The following is a 19,076-nucleotide window of genomic DNA, read 5'->3' as shown; positions in this document are numbered from 1 at the left end:
CCAAGATATCATTTGTTGTGAGAGACCAAAGAGGCAAACATCAAGACAAGGTAGACAAGACTATGACATGAAGATAAGTTTCTGAAACAGAAAAGGACAAATTAGGAAAAAATTTTGTTTCATTTATTCATTCATTTTCTTGTCGGCTTAGTCCCTTTATTAATCCGGGGTCGCCACAGCGGAATGAACCACCAACTTATCCAGCTAGTTTTTACGCAGCGGATGCCCTTCCAGCCGCAACACATCTCTGGGAAACATCCACACACACATTCACACAAACACTAATACACTACGGACAATTTAACCTACCCAATTCACCTGTACCACATGTCTTTGGACTGTGGGGGAAACCAGAGCACCCGGAGGAAACCCACACGAATGCTGGGAGCATCCAAACTCCACACAGAAACACCAACTGAGCTGACGCTCGAACCAGCGACCTTCTTGCTGTGAGGCGACAGCACAACTTACTGCGCCACTGCTTAGCCAATATTAATAATAATTCATGTACAAATGTTTAAATGTGCACCTCAAGCAACTCATTTTTAATGCATCTGCATAAAGACAGATTATCTTCAGTATTTAATATATTAAATGATAGCAATTAATTTTAACGAGAAAACACAAATGAGATACAATTGCTGGTTTGACATGTTTATTTCAGCTGGTGTTGGTGATACATTTCCTAGCACAAAAGGATTGTGTATTCTTTTTTAAAGAATAACCATAATTTAATTTCACTGAGGTACATAATGTTCAGTGATTCACATTCAACCAGTCATTTCTAATATAAAGACATGATAGAAGTAATAAAGACAACTCTATAGGTGAAAAATAATTACCCATCATGCCCATAACCAGCATACAGAGATCAGTAAAACACAAGAAATTAAGAAAACTCATGTATAAGTGAATAAAACTGATAAATGTGTAAAATTACTAATTATACAAACACAGGTTCACAGAAGCTTCACTCAAAAGTGACAAAACACTGAAATTTAAAATCAGTTTGCATAACGTATGAAATTTCAAAGCTTCATTCAATGAAATCACACGACCAAAATACACTAAAATGTCATTTCACCCAATTATTAGTAAAATGTGGACAAAACTAATTGCTGGATTATTATTTATTTTAAATGTAATTAAAATAACTAACTTTTGGATTTGTCTGTATTTTACCCAATTTCAGTTGAAATAACCCAGGCCAGCTTTAACAGTGTAGTTTCAGAAAGATGCAAAATACCCACAAAGTTGTGCTTCAAATATGCTCATTACTATAAAATGCATGCCTGCTTAAGTTCAATATTAAATGTAAAATTATTACTTCAATGATAATGAACACATTCCTCATCTTACTTCTTCCCTCTCAGTAGTTTCTGCAGATGAAGTTGAGTTTGTGAGTTTCAGGACGGCTGATCCAGGTCTGATTTCCTCCAGACTGAACTGCTCCAGATCTCACTGTGGGCTCACAGTCCTCCTCTGATGTGCCGTTCCCTGGAGCCCAGTTCTGATAGCACACGGTCTGTCCACTCACCCAGAACCAGATGCCCAAAGCACAGGAGTGACGTAAAACCAACCACACCGCCTCAGTAGACGCCAGTTTAACCACGTTCATCACCTTATACTGCATCTCCACTGACTGAACCGAGACCAGATCCACATGATGCTGTCTGCAGTATCTCAGAGCTTCAGACCACGACAGATTCTGCTGGATCACAATCAGTTTATCTGGACACAAAACAAAGCAGAAACTAGAGAGAGACTGATCAACAACAACATGCAGAACAAACACTGTGGAGGAATTTGTCATGTCAGACATGTAGAGTCAACTTTAAGAGATCTGGAGCTGATGATGGATTGAGTGTGTTTGGAGGATCTGCTCACCTTCATGACACACAAAAGGATACTGGTGGTAAACATTACTGAAGTCACCCCATTGTCCTGATTTGTTTGATTGAATTGCTGCACTGTATGAAGAATCTTTGAAATTATCTGCCCAGTATCTGAATGAGGAGTTGCTCTGATCTGACCACTGCCATGGGTCTCTAAACAGACCGATCCAGACTGCAGATCCAGATGAGTTTCTGTCATTAATGAACTTCTCCAGCTGTTGATTCTCATTCTGGTTCCTCACAGTGACCAGATCAATGTGATTCTGTCTGCAGTAACTCTGAGCATCTCTCCAGGTCATCATCTGATTGACAAACACCAGTCCTCTGCTCACTTTAAGAAAATCAATTAAAAACATTATTTTATCAGTTAATTCTAAATCTGCTGTATGATTTGTATATGAACATAAGCTGCAGTAAAAGAAAAGCTTGTGTAAAGAGGAGTTGTTATGAGTTCATTTTGATTATGAATATTAGTTTGATTACTGTTTCAATTATTTAATCTATGGCTTGTAAGACTACAATTCAACATCACTTTTTTGTTTGCCTCACAATTCAAAGTATGTTTGTCATACATAGTGATACATGACAAATTTCTGTAGACCTGACTGAAATAGACTGACTTAAACATAAGAATTTATGTTTACTATTGTCACATTTTAATGTCCATTTGAATCATCTTTTGTTAAATGAATATTTGTTACTGTAAAGGTTTGTACTCACTGTTGTAGCAGATGAAGACACGGATATTACTACATGTCTCATTAATCCATTGACCATTATTCATTACAGTACACTGATTACTGTCAGCTGGTTTTCCAGATGTCCAGTTCAGAAAGAGCACAGGATCACCTGAAGACCAATGCCATTTATAAACACTCGTCCTCTCAAGACCAATCCAGATATACTGATCACGTACACTATTCACACTCTTGTTCAGCTGGATCATGTCATTCATGTTGTCAACAGTGGCCAGATCTGTGTATTTCTCTCTGCAGTATCTCTGAGCTTCAGCCCAGGTCTTATTCTCATTTATAAAGTGATACTGACGCTGAACACATTCAGATATGGAGCAGAGAGCTGTGAAAGAGACACTTTGCTTTAATGCTTTTCAGAACAGAGTCAAACCTAATGAAACTATAAACCATAAATAAAACTACAAACACACTCACCAATGAGGAGAAGAGGGAAATATAGAGTCTGAGCCATTTCTGAGGAAGAAGCATTGAAAACTCAATTACTTTTAAAACAGTCACTGAATAAACAGGATCATAACATGATTCACAGTCATCGAGACAACATTGATTACAGACTGTAGATGTGAGTATTTCTTACCTCAGAGCTGGTGCGTTTCTGTCCTCAATCTGATCTTTCTGTCTGCAGTTTCAGATTGTGATTATTCTATATCTGCACTCCTCTGTTATTCAAATCTATTTTTTTAATTCTAAAACACCGTTTCACATTTCTTTTCCTGTTTAACTGGTTTTACTCTATTATTTTCCCCTTATTTGCATTATGACATTTGTGTCAGTCAGTTTCAGTTAACATAAAACATGTACAATATAATAATAATAAAAACATAATTTAGCCACATACTCAGGGTCTTGTACCATAATAGAGACTAGGGTGTTTTATGCTTTTGTTCGTGATATGAGCTGAAGGTTAGCCATCAAGCATAAGTGACTATATTGATGAACACTGCTGTCTAAACCCAGAGCTGATGCAAATAAATCTCCTACACCGTGAAAACTACACTAGTTTCATTGTGCTGACCCCTGATCAGACTGGTTAAATTTCATTCTGACTTCATTGTTTGACTAATAATATGGTCCAGGCTCCTGGTACATTTATCCAACCTTAAACACTGACTACTGTACTCTGTGTAACTTAAGAGATCAGACTACTGAGACATTCTTCAAAAGTTTGAACATGCTTCATCACAAAACTGTTTTTAATAAAACCAAAATGATAAACAACACAAGAAATCTGTGGAGTGATAAATAGTTAAGATTAAATAATTATCAATAAGGCCTGAATGTCCTAAAAGGTTTATCGGAGCTTCCAACATATGAATACTTCAACCAGAAACATTGGAAATATCCTGGTCTGTGGTTTAATGCTAATTTGGTTTTACCTTTCCTCATTTGTTTTTCCCTGTTGCTGTCTTCTCTTGGCATCAGTGAACAACAATGTGCTTCTGTGTGAAACCCTACAACAAATCTTTAACCTTTAATATTAAATATTCTATATTATCTACTGTGTATTAAGATGATCATTTGAACAGCAAATGGTTTCATAAGTTTGTTTAGAGTTTCTCTTTCACATTTAAAATTGTCTGGACAGTCAGAGGTATGACTTTCAGCACTGAAATAAAGGGTGACTATACATCCTTTTTCTATAGATATGTCCTGTTTTTAGGACTAAAATACATTTTTCTAAATCTCCTAAAATGTTGAGGATTCTGTCACGATCACGAGAGGTCTAACCACCATTCTCATTCACACAAACTACAATCCTGCTTCAAAATGAACTACAGATCCAGTCATGCAACACACACCTACACCTGCTCCAAGTCACTATTGATTGCACTCCCACAGCTGATGCTGCTTAATGACTGATTACACACTCATACTGTGACAATTAAAAAACAAGAAGTGGAACCCAAATGCAAGTAAAAAAGTCTTTAATGCTCAACCTAAGCAAAACAGGGAAAATGGTGAGTGGCTGGAAGTAAGGAAACGTTCGAGGTTACAGAAGTAACCCTTCGTTCCCCGAGGAGGGGAACGGAAGTGCCATGAATGGGAGGATTCGTATCAGAAGCCGCTTATCTGGAGAGTATTGAACGGGCCAATGAATGAAATTAATTGGCAGCGTAAGCTTGCGCAGGTGTGCGACATCTGCAATCATCTCAGCATATAAGCACACCTGAAGCCAGCAGACGCCATCCTTTTAACCCTTAAAGACCGAGACAGCCGCCCGCGGCTAAAAATAAGTATTGCTCTTAAATGTTTAATAACTTTTGATCCGCTGATCCGATTCATACAATTCAAAGTTTGGCATAAAGAAGAGAATCTCAGCTTTCCAGCGCTGTAACATAGTACATTCGCGGACTTTCAGAGGCTCCGGAATTAGTGCGGTTACGTCATCAAAATTTGACAACGCTGATTTGACAAAGGAACGCTCGTCACTGTGTCTCCGGACAAACCAGATATGATACATTGATGCATTGTCCCTCCTCCATGCCCAGATTGGTTCAAACTCACAATCTCTCAACCAATAAGCATAGGTTTCGCTTTCTGGACCAACAATGAGCTTTTTGAACAACACGGAATGAGAGATAGGCTGTACATTTACGCGCGGCTAAATAAAACGCAAAAAAAAAGTTTTGCATGAAATAATTCTCATACTAAGTACTTTTGCATGCACATCTGCACAGAAACATGACAACAGTGACACAGCAAAGACGAAGTGCTGCTCTTGCTGTTTTCAAAAGACGCAAATGAAGGTGCGGCTGTTTGTCTGCATTGCAGACAGCCATATCCATATCCATAGACAATCATGTCCATGCTGGCACATAAAACCTAAGGATGGTCCATATTGAATCTAGTTTAGTTATGTAACTATTTATAGTATAGTAAATATTTATATCAATTTTTTTACTGAGGATTTGCACCATGTTTATTTGGACTTTGACGCATTATTTATTATTTTCTTATTTTTTTATTTGTTCATTGTAAGTGGTGTTGTTTATAGTAACTGAAAATATATTATTTGGAAAAAGTCAAAATTGCTTCACTGTTCTGTTATTTTGTAACATTTTTTTTCTGTTTAGTTCATTCCCAAAACTTTTGGGCAAATACATTGTCAGTAAATAAATGCATTTTTTCCCCCATTGAAAAACGCCTTGGAATAACATTGAAATAAATTGCTATAACTTGCTCAGGGAATGGTGGATGTAGACAAAATTTATTTTGGAAGTATAAAACATCATAGCATGTATTTCTAAAGAAAGAAAAACAAACTTCATAAGGTTTTGTTTGTAACAACTAGAAAATGCCACTTTTTTAAAAATCGTTTCTGGAAAATTCTGGAATATTTTCTGTCTGTTCATATGTTTTTGGACCAAAAAATTTTTTAGACTGGACCTTTAAATGATACAGATTGAAACTTCAGGTTCTCCTGTTTAAAATGATATATAACACTTGAGGCTGACTGCTAAAATAAAAATAAAAACTGCTTTTAAAAAAATAATAATATAGGCCTATTAGGTGCCCACAAAATACCTCTAGGTCTTTAAGGGTTAAGCTGAAGAGACTTTCAAACAGCTAAGGGACAGTCATTATGGCGACGGAATATGGCACTTCCGTTCCCCTCCTCGGGGAACGAAGGGTTACTTCTGTAACCTCGAACGTTCCCCTTCGGTTGGGGAACTTCAGTGCCATGAATGGGAGAATATGGAAAGCGCCATAATGACTGCACCTTACCAACACCCCCGATGAGGAGATAGTCAAGCAAGCGTGACGCACCCACATCATGGGGGGCGCGGTCCTCCAACGTGTCCCTGGCCCTAATTTATCCTACTTCAACAGAAGTTTTACGGATTTAGATATATTTTTTGGGAAGTCGTGAGCATCTAGATAATTCTAGGAAATACGACAGTACGTTGGGAAGCGTGCAATCCCGATAGGGAGGACGCTGCGGAGGCCATCCGTTACCCAAGGGGGGGATAGATGGCAGAATTTACCTATGGACTAGCCCTAAAAAGGGGGAGTACGCATAGCAAAGAGTGGTTAGCGGAGAGGGAAGACACGGGTCCGCCCAGGGGGGGGACTTAACCGTGGCGGAATAAGCATATGGGATCGCCTAGTGGGGATCACGCATAGCAGGCACCTATACCCAAAACGCGGGCTGACCAGCGGGCAGACCTACAACGTAGTGGGCCAGCAAGTGACTCCTCCGCTGAGTCAGTGCTGGGGGCCACGGAGGAATCTGCAGGGCTCACCTGACGGGGAACTTTACTGACAGATAAAAAAGGCGCACGTACCTCCGTGTTAGGGAGAATGGCGCAGCAAGCGTGTTTCAACACCCTACCGAGTTGTCTCCTCAATCACCAAAGGGTTACCTAATACCCTTGAGGAAACCGGCTCCACTCGCAGATTGTAAAACCTTGCAAATGTGTTGGGTGTCGCCCAGCCCGCAGCTCTACAGATGTCTGTTAGAGAGGCGCCGCGTGCACGCGCCCAAGAGGATGCAACGCTCCGAGTGGAGTGTGCACGTACTCCCGGGGGACACGGCTGACCTCGACTCGAATAAGCGAGTGAAATGGCATCCACAATCCAGTGGGATAATCTTTGTTTCGATACGGCACTTCCCTGCTGCCGACCGCCATAACAGACAAAGAGCTGCTCAGATGATCTAAAATTCTGAGTACGGTCCACATAAATGCGCAGAGCGCGAACTGGACAAAGTAAAGAAAGGGCTGGGTCTGCCTCCTCCGGGGGCAGCGCTTGCAGGTTCACTACCTGATCTCTAAAGGGGGTGGTAGGAACCTTGGGCACATAACCGGGGCGGGGTCTCAGGATAACGTGAGAGTAATCCGGCCCGAATTCCAGGCACGAGTCACTGACCGAAAATGCCTCCAGGTCCCCGACCCTCTTGATGGAGGCCAACGCAACCAGCAGAGCTGTCTTCAGGGACAGAAATCTTAGAGATACTGATTCGAGTGGCTCAAAGGGATCGGATCGCAGACTCGTGAGAACGAGGGCGAGATCCCAAGAGGGCATGAGAGGGGGGCGAGATGGATTAATTCGCCTAGCACCCCTAAGGAACTGGATGACCAGGTTATGCGTTCCCACGGTGCCGCCAGCTACCGCGCTATGATAAGCGGAGATGGCGGCCACGTAAACCTTGAGAGTGGAGGGCGACAGCCTGCTGTCCAACTTCTCTTGAAGGAAAGAGAGCACAACACTAATCTGGCAATTTCGGGGGTCTTCTCTGCGAGAGACGCACCATTCAGTGAATAGACTCCACTTCAGGGCGTAGGCGCGCCTCGTGGAGGGGGCTCTAGCCTGAGTGATGGTATTAACCACCGCAGTCGGTAGGTTACCTAAGTCTTCCTCGCGTCTAGGGACCACACGTGGAGGTTCCAAAGATCGGGGCGAGGGTGCCAGATGGTGCCCTGTCCCTGAGAGAGTAGGTCCTCTCTCAAAGGGATCCGCCAGGGGAGGGCCGTCGCGAGGAGTGAGAGCTCTGATATCCAGGTCCGGTTGGGCCAAAGGGGCGCAACTAGCAGAACCTGTTCCTCGTCCTCCCTGACCTTGCACAGAAACTGCGCGAGCAGGCTCACTGGGGGAAACGCATACTTGCGCATGCCCCGAGGCCAGCTGTGGGCCAGTGCATCCGTGCCGAGAGAGCCCTCGGTCAGGGAAAAAAACAACTGGCAGTGAGCGTTCTCGGGGGAAGCAAACAGATCGATCTGGGCCTCCCCGAATCGCGCCCATATCAGCTGAACAGACTCGGGGTGGAGTCTCCATTCTCCAGGGCGTAACAGCTGTCGTGAGAGCGCATCGGCTGCACGATTGAGCGTGCCTGGGACGTGAATGGCGCGCAGCGATTTCAGCCGCGGGTGACTCCAGAGGAGCAGACGGCGGGCGAGCTGAGACATGCGGCGAGAGCGCATACCCCCCATGCGGTTGATATACGCCGCCGCCGCCGTACTGTCCGTCCTGACCAGCACGTGTTGCCGCTCCAGCACCGGTAAAAAGCGGTGGAGAGCGAGGAACACTGCCAACAGCTCTAGGCGATTGATATGCCAATGCAGCTGGGCACCCTTCCAGAGGCCCGCAGCCGCATGCCCGCGACACACGGCCCCCCAACCCGTGTTGGAAGCGTCTGTTGAAACAACAACATGGCTGGACGCCTGTCCTAGAGGCACACCGGCCTGTAGGAACGAGGGGTCGTTCCAAGGGCTGAGGGCGCGGCGACACAGCGCAGTAACCGAGACCCGGTGTGTGCCCGCGTGCCATGCGCGTCTGGGGACCCGATCGTGAAGCCAGTGCTGAAGTGGTCTCATATGGAGCAACCCGAGCGGCGTGACGGCGGCTGCGGATGCCATATGCCCCAGGAGCCTCTGAAAGAACTTCAGTGGGACCACTAGTTTGCTGTCGAGCTCCCTCAGACAGTTCAGCAACAGGCGAGCGCGTTCCTCGGAGAGGTGCGCTACCATGGTGATCGAGTCCAGCTCCATCCCGAGAAAAGAAATCCTCTGCACGGGGGCGAGTTTGCTCTTTTCTCGGTTGACCTGAAGCCCCAGTAGGCGGAGATGCCGAAGCACCTCGTCCCTGTGCACAATCAATTGCTCCCGCGAGTGGGCTAAAATCAGCCAGTCGTCGAGATAACTGAGTATGCGAATGCCCGCGAGCCGAAGGGGCGCTAGGGCACCCTCCGCGAGTTTGGTGAAGACCCGCGGAGACAGAGAGAGCCCGAAGGGGAGGACCTTGTACTGCCACGCTCGACCCTCGAACGCAAACCGCAGAAATTGGCGGTGGCGTGGAAGAATGGAGACATGGAAATACGCGTCCTTCAGGTCTATGGCTGCAAACCAATCCCGAGGACGAACGCATTGGAGAATGCGCCTCTGCGTGAGCATTCTGAACGGCAGCTTGTGCAGACAGCGGTTCAAAACGCGCAGATCTAGGATTGGCCGTGACCCACCGCTCTTTTTGGGTACGATGAAGTATGGGCTGTAAAACCCACTCTCCATCTCGGCTGGAGGAACCGGCTCGATTGCACCCTTCGCCAGGAGGGCAGCAATCTCCTCTCGCAAGACAGGGGCGGACAGGGGGTTGACCCTGGAGAAATACACGCCCGTAAACTTGGGGGGCCGCTTCGCGAACTGAATCGCGTAACCGAGTCTGATTGTGCGTATGAGCCACCGCGAGGGGCTGGCCCGCGCTAACCAGGCAGGCAGAGCCCTCGCTAATGGAGTCATCGCTACAATCGCTGACGTACCAGCGGTGGGGCAGCGCGGAGTGGGTGTGCTGATCCGGGAAGCACGAGGGTCCCGCGGAAAAGCTGGAGGAGAGCGATTCGCTCTGGCTCCGCACCCTGACTCCGGAGAGGGGGCTGGAGGGCTGAGGGAAGGGAGACCGTCCCCCCAGCGCTCGTGAGCCACTGGCGAAGCACGTAGAGTCTGCGAGCCGGAAGGCAGCGCGTCCCGGACTGGCAGAACTCGTGCAGTCACATCCGGGGAAGGGAAAAAGTGCTCTTTTACTGATGTTTTGGTGGCACTGAAAAGTACCGTTGTTATCGGGGCCCCGCCCTCCAGCGGGGAAAGAGCAAGTTTCCTCTTCTCCGGATGGCCTGTCTCAGGGACGCTTCGCGGTCCGTTTACCGGACTTAACGGCGCCCTGGGCAGGAGGGGCTGCCTGCTTTCGAGGTGAACGCCGCGCCCGCTTGGCCGGAGGCGCAGGCGGGGGCGGGGCAGCACTCGTTGGCGGGCGCCCTCGGCGAGGAACAGCGGAGGTGGATGGCTCGGCAGGCGGAGCGGGCTTACGGCCACGCCGATAGATGACATTGCCCATCGCATCCGACTGCTCTTTCACCGCCTTGAATTCCTGGGTGAATTCACCGACGGTGTCGCCGAACAGGCCAGCCTGGGATATGGGCGAGTCAAGAAAGCGAACTTTGTCAACGTCGCGCATATCGGCCAGGTTTAGCCAGAGGTGGCGTTCCTGAACCACAAGTGTGGACATCGTCCTCCCCAGCGCACACGCGGCGGACTTAGTAGTCCGAAGAGCATAGTCGGTCGCGGTGCGCAGCTCATGTAATAAGCTTGGGTTGGACCCGCCCTCGTGCAGCTCGGCCAGCGCCTGCGCTTGGTAGCGCTGGTAGGTGGCCATCGCGTGCAAAGCAGAAGCAGCCTGGCCCGCAGCCTTATAAGCTCTGGCTCCGAGGGAGGCAGACAACCTACAGGCTTTGGACGGGAGGCGGGGCAAACCCCGCCACGTAGAGGCGCCGCGCGGACAAAGATTGACCGCGATAGCGCGCTCCACTGACGGGATCGCCTCATACCCCCTGGCAGCTCCGCCGTCAAGGGCGGTGAGGGCGGAGGCACTCGCAGCACGGGCAGAGAAAGGTGCCCTCCAGGACTGCGTGAGCCTACTGTGCACTTCCGGGAAGAAGGGGACGAGAGGCTTCGAAGGCTTCGCCTTCTGGTCCTCTACGTAGCACCCATCTAGTCGGTCCGGCCGCGGAGCTGGGGGATAAACCATCTCCAACCCCACGGCCGAAGCAGCCCGGGAAAGCACGGCTAACATGTCCGCTTCAGGATCCGATTTGACAGCGCTCACCTGCCCGGAGGGGGCGAGCGGGTCCGGATCTTCGTCGGACAGTGAAAGCCCACCCTCCGATGCCGCGGAGGACATCTGATCTCCGGTGTCAGCGAGTGTGAGAGCTACCATCTGGTTAGACGGATCACTCTCACCACCCGAAGCTTGGATGGAGCGCCGTGAGGAGCGAGAGGTCCGCGAGCCCGTGGGCGGCGGATTAGCTCCCGCTGAAACCCTCAGATCTGCCCGAGCGCCCGCTGCTTTTTTAGAACAGGAGGCAACTGGGGTGGCTCGCTCTCTTGCGAAAGTTAGCCGCGATCTTAGCTGTGCAACGGTCATGGCATCGCAATGACGACATGAACCGCCCGCGAGCACCGCATTAACATGCTGGACCCCCAAACATGCAATGCAGTGATCGTGTCCATCATCCGGAGACAGGAAACCCCCGCATCCAGAAACGCACAGTCGGAGCGCCATCCTGAAAAGGACGTGCTGCACGACTGTGTTGCTCTTTTAGGAAAGTTGCAACTATACGCACCGCTCTGGAGGACCGGACCCAAAGAACCGCAGGCAAGGGAGTAACCCAGCTCGACCGTCTGCCACCGCGAAGACCCACTCTGGACCGGGAGACACACTCGTTCGCTCTGAAGTGCTGATCAGCAAGAGGAACCCTCATCGACTCACTCAGAAAGGATCTGAAGCGAAAAGGATGGCGTCTGCTGGCTTCAGGTGTGCTTATATGCTGAGATGATTGCAGATGTCGCACACCTGCGCAAGCTTACGCTGCCAATTAATTTCATTCATTGGCCCGTTCAATACTCTCCAGATAAGCGGCTTCTGATACGAATCCTCCCATTCATGGCACTGAAGTTCCCCAACCGAAGGGGAACTGTAGGAGTAATTAAAGAGATGGTCCGTCTCTGCAGCGTCGATAAATATTCATAAACTCATCAACAGAGCAGATCAAACATTCGTCGTAGAAGAAACAGCAATGTCTCAGATGTACTCATCAACAGAGCAGATCAAACACTCAGCGTAGCAGGAGGAGGGATCATCAGAGACAGCAACAAGGAAATCAACCAAACCACTCACCACTAGCGATCCCAACGGGAGGAGCCTGACAAAAACACAAAGCACCGTGAACAAACAACGAACTGACAAGGTGAGACAGGAACGCTGATCATTTATAGGCACATAAAATGCGCTACACCTGTAGCGCGCTGATTATCGGCCGAGCGCGCTACGCAACAGTTCCGGTGTAGCAGTCGATTCTGTTCCATTCTGGAATTCCAGTTCCCACTCTACAAAGCGTATCCGCTAACAGCGTATGCAGACACACCCAAACACAACTGGATGTACGGAAAGCGAAAAGGGACAAAAGTGTTGGCAATGCTTTTTATGTCTTGCAATGTCAAAGTAGCGCAATAAAATCAATCTTACACTTCCATTACATATTACCTGTGGTTCTTGTTTGCATTCTTAGCTTTTTTTAATGTCTGAGTTTATGCACCCTAATTTAATATTGCATGTAGGCCTACAGTTATGTTAGTCCTCTAGACACATGTGTCCCAGTATGTGCCCCAGTGTGTGTGTGCGCGCGCGCATGCATGCATGCATACATACATACATACATACATACATACATACATACATACATACATACATATATATATATATATATATATATATATATATATATATATATATATATATATATATATATATATATATAAATGTTTACAATTAATTATTCAATTAATGAATTATCAGTGGAGCTATAAATTGGGAACATGGCCATACCACATTGTCACTTGATAGTCACACCAATTTGTATTGCTGGTGGTTACTCTCTGACTCAAACAACAATAATGGATCCAAAAATGTATGAACAAATTATGAACTATAAACAGCAAGGCACATACCCTGTTGGTATAAAGAAGGAGCAAAAAAATATTATACGCAGGCGTTCTTCCAACTTCCAAATTGATGGTAAGCAAAGTACTTTTGAGTTAAGATTTAAAAATATTTATTCATAAAAGAATTAAATAACAATAATGCTGTTTGAATAGATGGAAAACTTTACCACCTTTCAAAAAAAATGACGTGGAGTTAAAAAAACAAGTGGTTGTTGGGGAAAATGAATCAAATGAAATTTTTCAAGATTTTCATGCAAGCTCCCATGGAGCACACTGTGGAACGGAGAAAACAAAACTTGCCATTTCAGCCCGATTTTACTGGCCTGGAATGGGGGTGGATATTAATAAATGGGTAAGATTTAAATCATTTCTTTCAATCTTGTTATGAGATCTCAATGGATTGTTTCTCATTTGCTTATTTCTGATTTTCAGGTTTTGCAGTGTGCTCAATGCCAGTTTAGTAGGCCATCCATAAAACAGGAGCCAAAGTATATTCCGATATGTGTATGTAAGCTTGTTCACATTTATAAATACAAGGTGTCACAGCATTCACATTTATTTGTGCTGTTTTTCCTTCCTAAGTTAGATAGGCCACTAGAACTGTTGGGTATGGACCTGGTGGGCAAAGTGACCAAAACCGACAAGGGCAACGAATACATTTGTGTCATTGTCGATTATTACACCAAATGGTCAGAGGCGTATCCCATACCCAACAAATCAGCTGCAGTTTTTGCACGCTGTATCATTAACTTTTTTTATAGGTTTGGGGCACCAAAGAGGATCCTAACCGACCAAGGCAGAGAGTTTGTGAACCAGGTTTGCAACTTATCAAATTAAATTCAGAAAATAACTATAAATGTTTTGTGCAAATCAGAATTATACAAACCTGACATACGTTTTGCAAATAGATCAACAAAGACCTCTGTGACTTCCTCGGTGTGGAACGAAGCCTCTGTGCCCCATACCATCCACAAACTAACGGCCTTGTGGAAAAACTAAATGGGACCATCCAGAAGTAAGTTGGCATTGTGGGAATGCAATATTGATGTAATATTGTACATCCTTGCAATTGTTTACTAATACCTTCCTGCTCCTTTTTATTACTCTAGAGCCTTGTGTAAACTTGTGGAGGAGCGACCTGAAAAATGGGATAAGTACCTAGATGCAGTGATGTTTGGTCTAAGAACTAAGCCACAGCTGACAACTAGGTACTCCCCATTTTTCCTGATGTTCGGCTTTGAGGCCCGATACCCTTCAGACGTGCCTGAGACATTTGAGGTATATGTTCAGTCTTTAATTTGGTTTAAATGACAAAGTGAAATCTTTTCTAAGTGCTATATTTCCTAAAAGGTCAACAGCACAGTGGAAAATATATTAACTGAGGACACCGTGTCAAGGGCCATTTCTCTAAAAGAGAAAATTGACCACATGGTAAAGGAAAATGTAAAAAAAAAAAAAACAGAAAGTGCAAAATCAAGCACAGTTCTCTGTTGGTCAAAAGGTCCTACGGAAAAACATAAGGTCCCAGCAGAGAAAAGGTGGCAAGCTTGAGTGGAGCTGGCTAGGACCTTTTGAAATCCTCCATCCTCAAGAAAAAAGTGCTGATCTGAGGGATGAGAGGTCACATTTACCCAAAAATAAGCACAGACCACCTTAAGTTATTTAAAGTAGATGGACCTCATGTACCCCACAGGATCCTTGCTGCACAACAAAATCAAAGACCTGACCAGCATCCTTCACCTTTAGACCTCACCATCACAAAACTGCAGCCCCAATCATCACCGCCATCCTCACCAAATGCACCACAACTTTCTCCCCGTGTCTCCCCCAAGTCTTCCTCTTCCCTGTCTCCACTCAACTTAACTGTCAGTCTCTCCTCTCCTCCATCCCACACCACTACAGTGGAAGTGCTTGCACAGGCTGACTCCAAGGATGCAAAACATGGCTGTAAGTGCTGATATACTATAGAATCAAATGCTGTAATAAAAGCAAAATATTTTTCAGGTGTGAAACTATATTTTTTAAAGTGCTGCTTTTTATTTGTTTATAGACCTCAAAAGTGCTTGGAAAGGCAATGAAAGCCATGTATTGCTGTCCAAAGTGGGACCATATAAATTATTTTATTCTGACATTTCAAGGCTCAGACCTGGCATGGAGTTGGAGAGTGATGTAAAGATAAAAAAATTTTTGTCACGTCAATCTTTTATGTAATGTTCTATTAATGTTTTTTTTTTTATTATTGTTTGACAAGGTAATAAATGCTTATCTTACCTTGAAAGTGAGGGAGCACAATGAAAAATCTAAACGTAAAGCCTTTGCTTTTAACACATTTACAATGTCTGAGCTGTGGAAAGGAAAACCTCAGCGATTCAAGGTGTTTTTTTTTTTTTGTGTTTTTATTAATAAATATTTTAGTTTTTTTTTTCTCTTTCTGACCATGTGTAAAATTTAATAACAAAATGGGTCTTGCATGCTTTTAGCAAGTTGTGTAATTATATATAGTTGTCTAATACTGTGTTCATTTATATTTAGGTGGACCCAGCAAAATATGATGTGTTGTTGGGTATTGTCAATGAATGTCACCACTGGTTTTTGATGGTAAATGCTTCTGATTTGAAAACAGACTCTTCTTGAAACTTTCCCTTTTCTCAAGTTTTTTATTTTTATTTTTTGTTAAATCTAGGCTATATACCCAGCCCAAAGGAAAGCTCTTCTTCTTGATTCTCTTGGAGAGACTGAGGTGAAGAAAAAGAAGTGTTTGGAAACGGCAAGGTATTTTAATTCGGCATAATCTGATATTGGAAGTTAACTGACAGACAGACAGAAAAAAAAAAAAAAAACTTTTTGCAGCGCAATTATGAAGAAACTTCTAGTTTCACATTGGGTGTGTGAAACACTGCCTCACCCACATCATAAAGATGGAACATCATGTGTGTTTGCGTTAAAGGTATGTGTCATTGACCATATGAAATATTAATAAAATTTGGATTGTTTATTTATTTTAGTTTTTGTCCAGTTTGCAGAATACATGCTTAAAGAGAAGGAAATTGACTTCTGCAGTGCACCTCAAGAAGTGAAACGACTCCGATAAGAGATTGCATCAACACTTCTTGACCAATCTGGTATGTTTTTATTTGTTTTTAACTTGAAAATTTTCAGTGCGTTAATGCATTTTCAGAACTAACTTAAAATTCACAAAAGAAATTTAAACATCTCATTTTTTCTCATAGATGATCTAAGTGACCTGTGTCACTTTTGTGGGGAGGCAGAGACATTTGATCAATCTGAGAATGTTCTCTGGGTAACGACATTTGTCTTTTTTTTTTTTTTTGTAAATGCATTGTAAGCAAGTTTTATTTATTTATTTTTTAATCATAGCATATGATTGAATAACACGAACATTTTGCTTACAACGTTGCTTCCCTTTTTATTATGAGGCAGATGTATTATTAATACCCCCTCTCTATTTTTTAGATTTCCTGTGACCAATGTGGGCGATGGTTCCACGTAGCCTGCGTTAATAATCCAGCAACAGAAGCAGACTACAAATGCTTTTCCTGTAAATAAAAAAATGAAATGTAAAAACGTTTATTTTCTTGTTTATCTCTTTGGAAATTGCTATGGTATACCTTGCTGTAAATTTGTCTCTAAAATGTAAACCTGTGTATGGCAAACATGCTGTCTAAAATAAAATTCCGCTTAAGGAATAAGGAAAAACCTTCTAGATTACGTTGAGAAACTTAATTTTCAGGTTCGCGAAAAATACGAACTTTAAGAACCACTCTGCTTCCCGTACATCCAGTTGTGCTTCACGGGTACGTTGTTTGCGATCATACGTATGGTGCCTCGGCAACAATGCAAACCATGTAGTTTAATTGCGTAAAGGGGAACAGACATTCCGATGGGAACAGAATCAACTGCTGACCACTCAGCTGATGACATGAAAACAAACACCCACTGACACTGATAATGAACATACACAACGCAGACACTTCAAATAAGGAGCAGATGGATCCACAACCGTGACACATACATACAACTGGATTGCCCATACACTTCTGTTTGTTCCTGTATTGACCATTGCTTGCCTGAACATTCTGTTTAATGAAACCTGCAAAAGGATCATCACTCTGTTTTACACCATCCACTGCCACATTACAGAAAACTCAGCCAGAAAAAAAATGGATCCAGCATTTTTATTGGTCCATCTATAGCAAGGTAACAGCTTCCTCAAGAAGCACATCCAGGACTATCTGAAACTTGCTAACAAGTCACATTTACCAGACTGTATGCTCATTGACTGTACGCTCATTTAAACGAGCCCCTAAAGAGCATACTCGCCCATGTTGATTCTTGAGGAACACTCACACTACAGAAATTCCTGGACTTTCACTGTTGTCTGTGGGCTCTTCCTTCACTTTTGGCAAGATGGAGGGGGACTTTGTACAGCAAGTCCCGCTGGCAATGGGGCTTGCTGGAAAGACCACCACAACAATTGAGCTGGCATCATCGATACTCCTGTCCAATACACAACAGCAAGACCTGGGAGCTGCAGGATTTGCCACTCACAAAATGGCTTCCAGCACTATCCAACAGCAATACCTGTGAGCTGCGGGAATTGTCACTCACAAAATGGCCGACTGCAGCACAAGAACTCCTAAGATGGCTACAGCTTAGAGGCCAACTCACACGGTGGTCACTGCCAAACTACCGGTGACCCAGATGGCTTCCTGATCAGAGTCTGTTCCTGTTTTCGTTCCTGTATTTGTTCCTGAAATGCCATGATCTGGGCTTACCCAGAGCTCCCAGATCTGCTACAGCTTGATCCCCTAAGCTTGCATCTACTACATAGACCGGGTACTCCATCTTTCCCCCTGTCTCCTTCCTTCTGAATTGTTTTGGGAGCATCATAATGTGGCTCTAATGGGGCAATTCACATCAGACATGACCTGCTTGAATGAATTGTGCTATTCGCACATAATTAAACAATTGAACATTTTGAGTTGACTCGTTTTATCTGTGCCTCATTCGAAGTGAAATTAACTTGTTAAATTACCGCGTGTCATGGGAAGAGCATCTGCCTACTGCAAAATTAAACTCAAAGTCAGATAAGTTTGGGATATTTCACGTCTTTAGGATGTTGCTTTTCTTTTTCTTATTTATGACCAGTCAATATTGGTTTAAAATTAAATTGTTAAACACAAAATGAAAGCATTAACAGTTTACAGCATTTTTCCCAGATAAAAATGTATCATGCAAATTGCAGAATCAACAAATAAAAGCCAATTCAGAAATAAATACTTCACATTAATTATTCAAAGACAAATCTAGGAGTATAGATGGATAGTCAAGTACAAATTATACATAGTGTTGAACCTGAGAGCTCTTCACAGAAGAAATCAAACTTGTGCCCTGACACATTTCTCCTACCCTTTAATACTATATGATGCCCCCATTTGGGGAATAAATGATGGTTTAGTGCCTGCCATTTGGGTAGTTTATTAGGGTCTGGCACCCGCCATTCAAGGGATTCAGAGGGATATGTTACCCGCCATTCAGAGATTTCAGCGATATCTGACCCACTATTAGAGGGATTCAGAGGCATCTGGCACCTGCCATTCCAGGTATTCAGAGGGTTATGGCAGCATCAATGTCAACTCTGGCAGCTCGGATGGCTCTGGCCGCAGCAGTGTCAACTCTAATGGCGGCGGTGACTCTGGAGTATCTGGAGGTGGTGGTGGTAGCTCTGGTAATAATAGTTCTGGCAAAGGCAGCAGCTCTGGCCATTCAGGTGGTAGTGGTCATTCTTGTGGCTAAGCCGATGGCATCTCAGGAATAGTAACTTGGACTATGACAGAAAAACAAAATTAAACAACGAATCATCTTCTGAGCTGACGACAGATTAGCAGTGACCGTAATAGGAGCTGGCATTTTAGCTG

At 44.5% G+C, this 19,076-nt stretch overlaps 1 protein-coding gene across 1 annotated transcript; it reads right to left on the bottom strand.

The window, feature by feature from the left end:
- Positions 1–638: 638 nt before the first annotated feature.
- On the bottom strand, positions 639–18,186 carry LOC147842948 (C-type mannose receptor 2-like). Its single transcript, XM_087260445.1, has 6 exons — positions 17,171–18,186; positions 3,228–4,523; positions 3,065–3,103; positions 2,616–2,972; positions 1,888–2,226; positions 639–1,731 (listed from the first exon to the last, which is right to left on the bottom strand). The coding sequence occupies exons 3-6, from the start codon at positions 3,099–3,101 to the stop codon at positions 1,370–1,372; spliced, it is 1,095 nt and encodes a 364-aa protein (XP_087116571.1). The 5' UTR covers positions 3,102–3,103; positions 3,228–4,523; positions 17,171–18,186; the 3' UTR covers positions 639–1,369.
- Between the last annotated feature and the right edge of the window lie 890 nt (positions 18,187–19,076).

Source organism: Danio rerio, chromosome 7 (genome assembly GCF_052040795.2).
Source record: "Danio rerio strain M-AB ecotype USA chromosome 7, GRCz13ab, whole genome shotgun sequence".
In the NCBI taxonomy this organism is placed as follows: domain Eukaryota; kingdom Metazoa; phylum Chordata; class Actinopteri; order Cypriniformes; family Danionidae; genus Danio; species Danio rerio.
This window is presented reverse-complemented; position numbering and strand designations above follow the sequence as displayed.

Coding starts and splice junctions, on each gene's coding strand:
- LOC147842948 (XM_087260445.1), bottom strand. CDS start 3,101: ATGGCTCAGACTCTATATTTCCCTCTTCTCCTCATTG. Junction 2,227..2,615: donor TGTCTTCATCTGCTACAACA/GTGAGTACAAAC, acceptor ATTTTCTTAAAG/TGAGCAGAGGACTGGTGTTT. Junction 1,732..1,887: donor TCCTTTTGTGTGTCATGAAG/GTGAGCAGATCC, acceptor TTTTGTGTCCAG/ATAAACTGATTGTGATCCAG.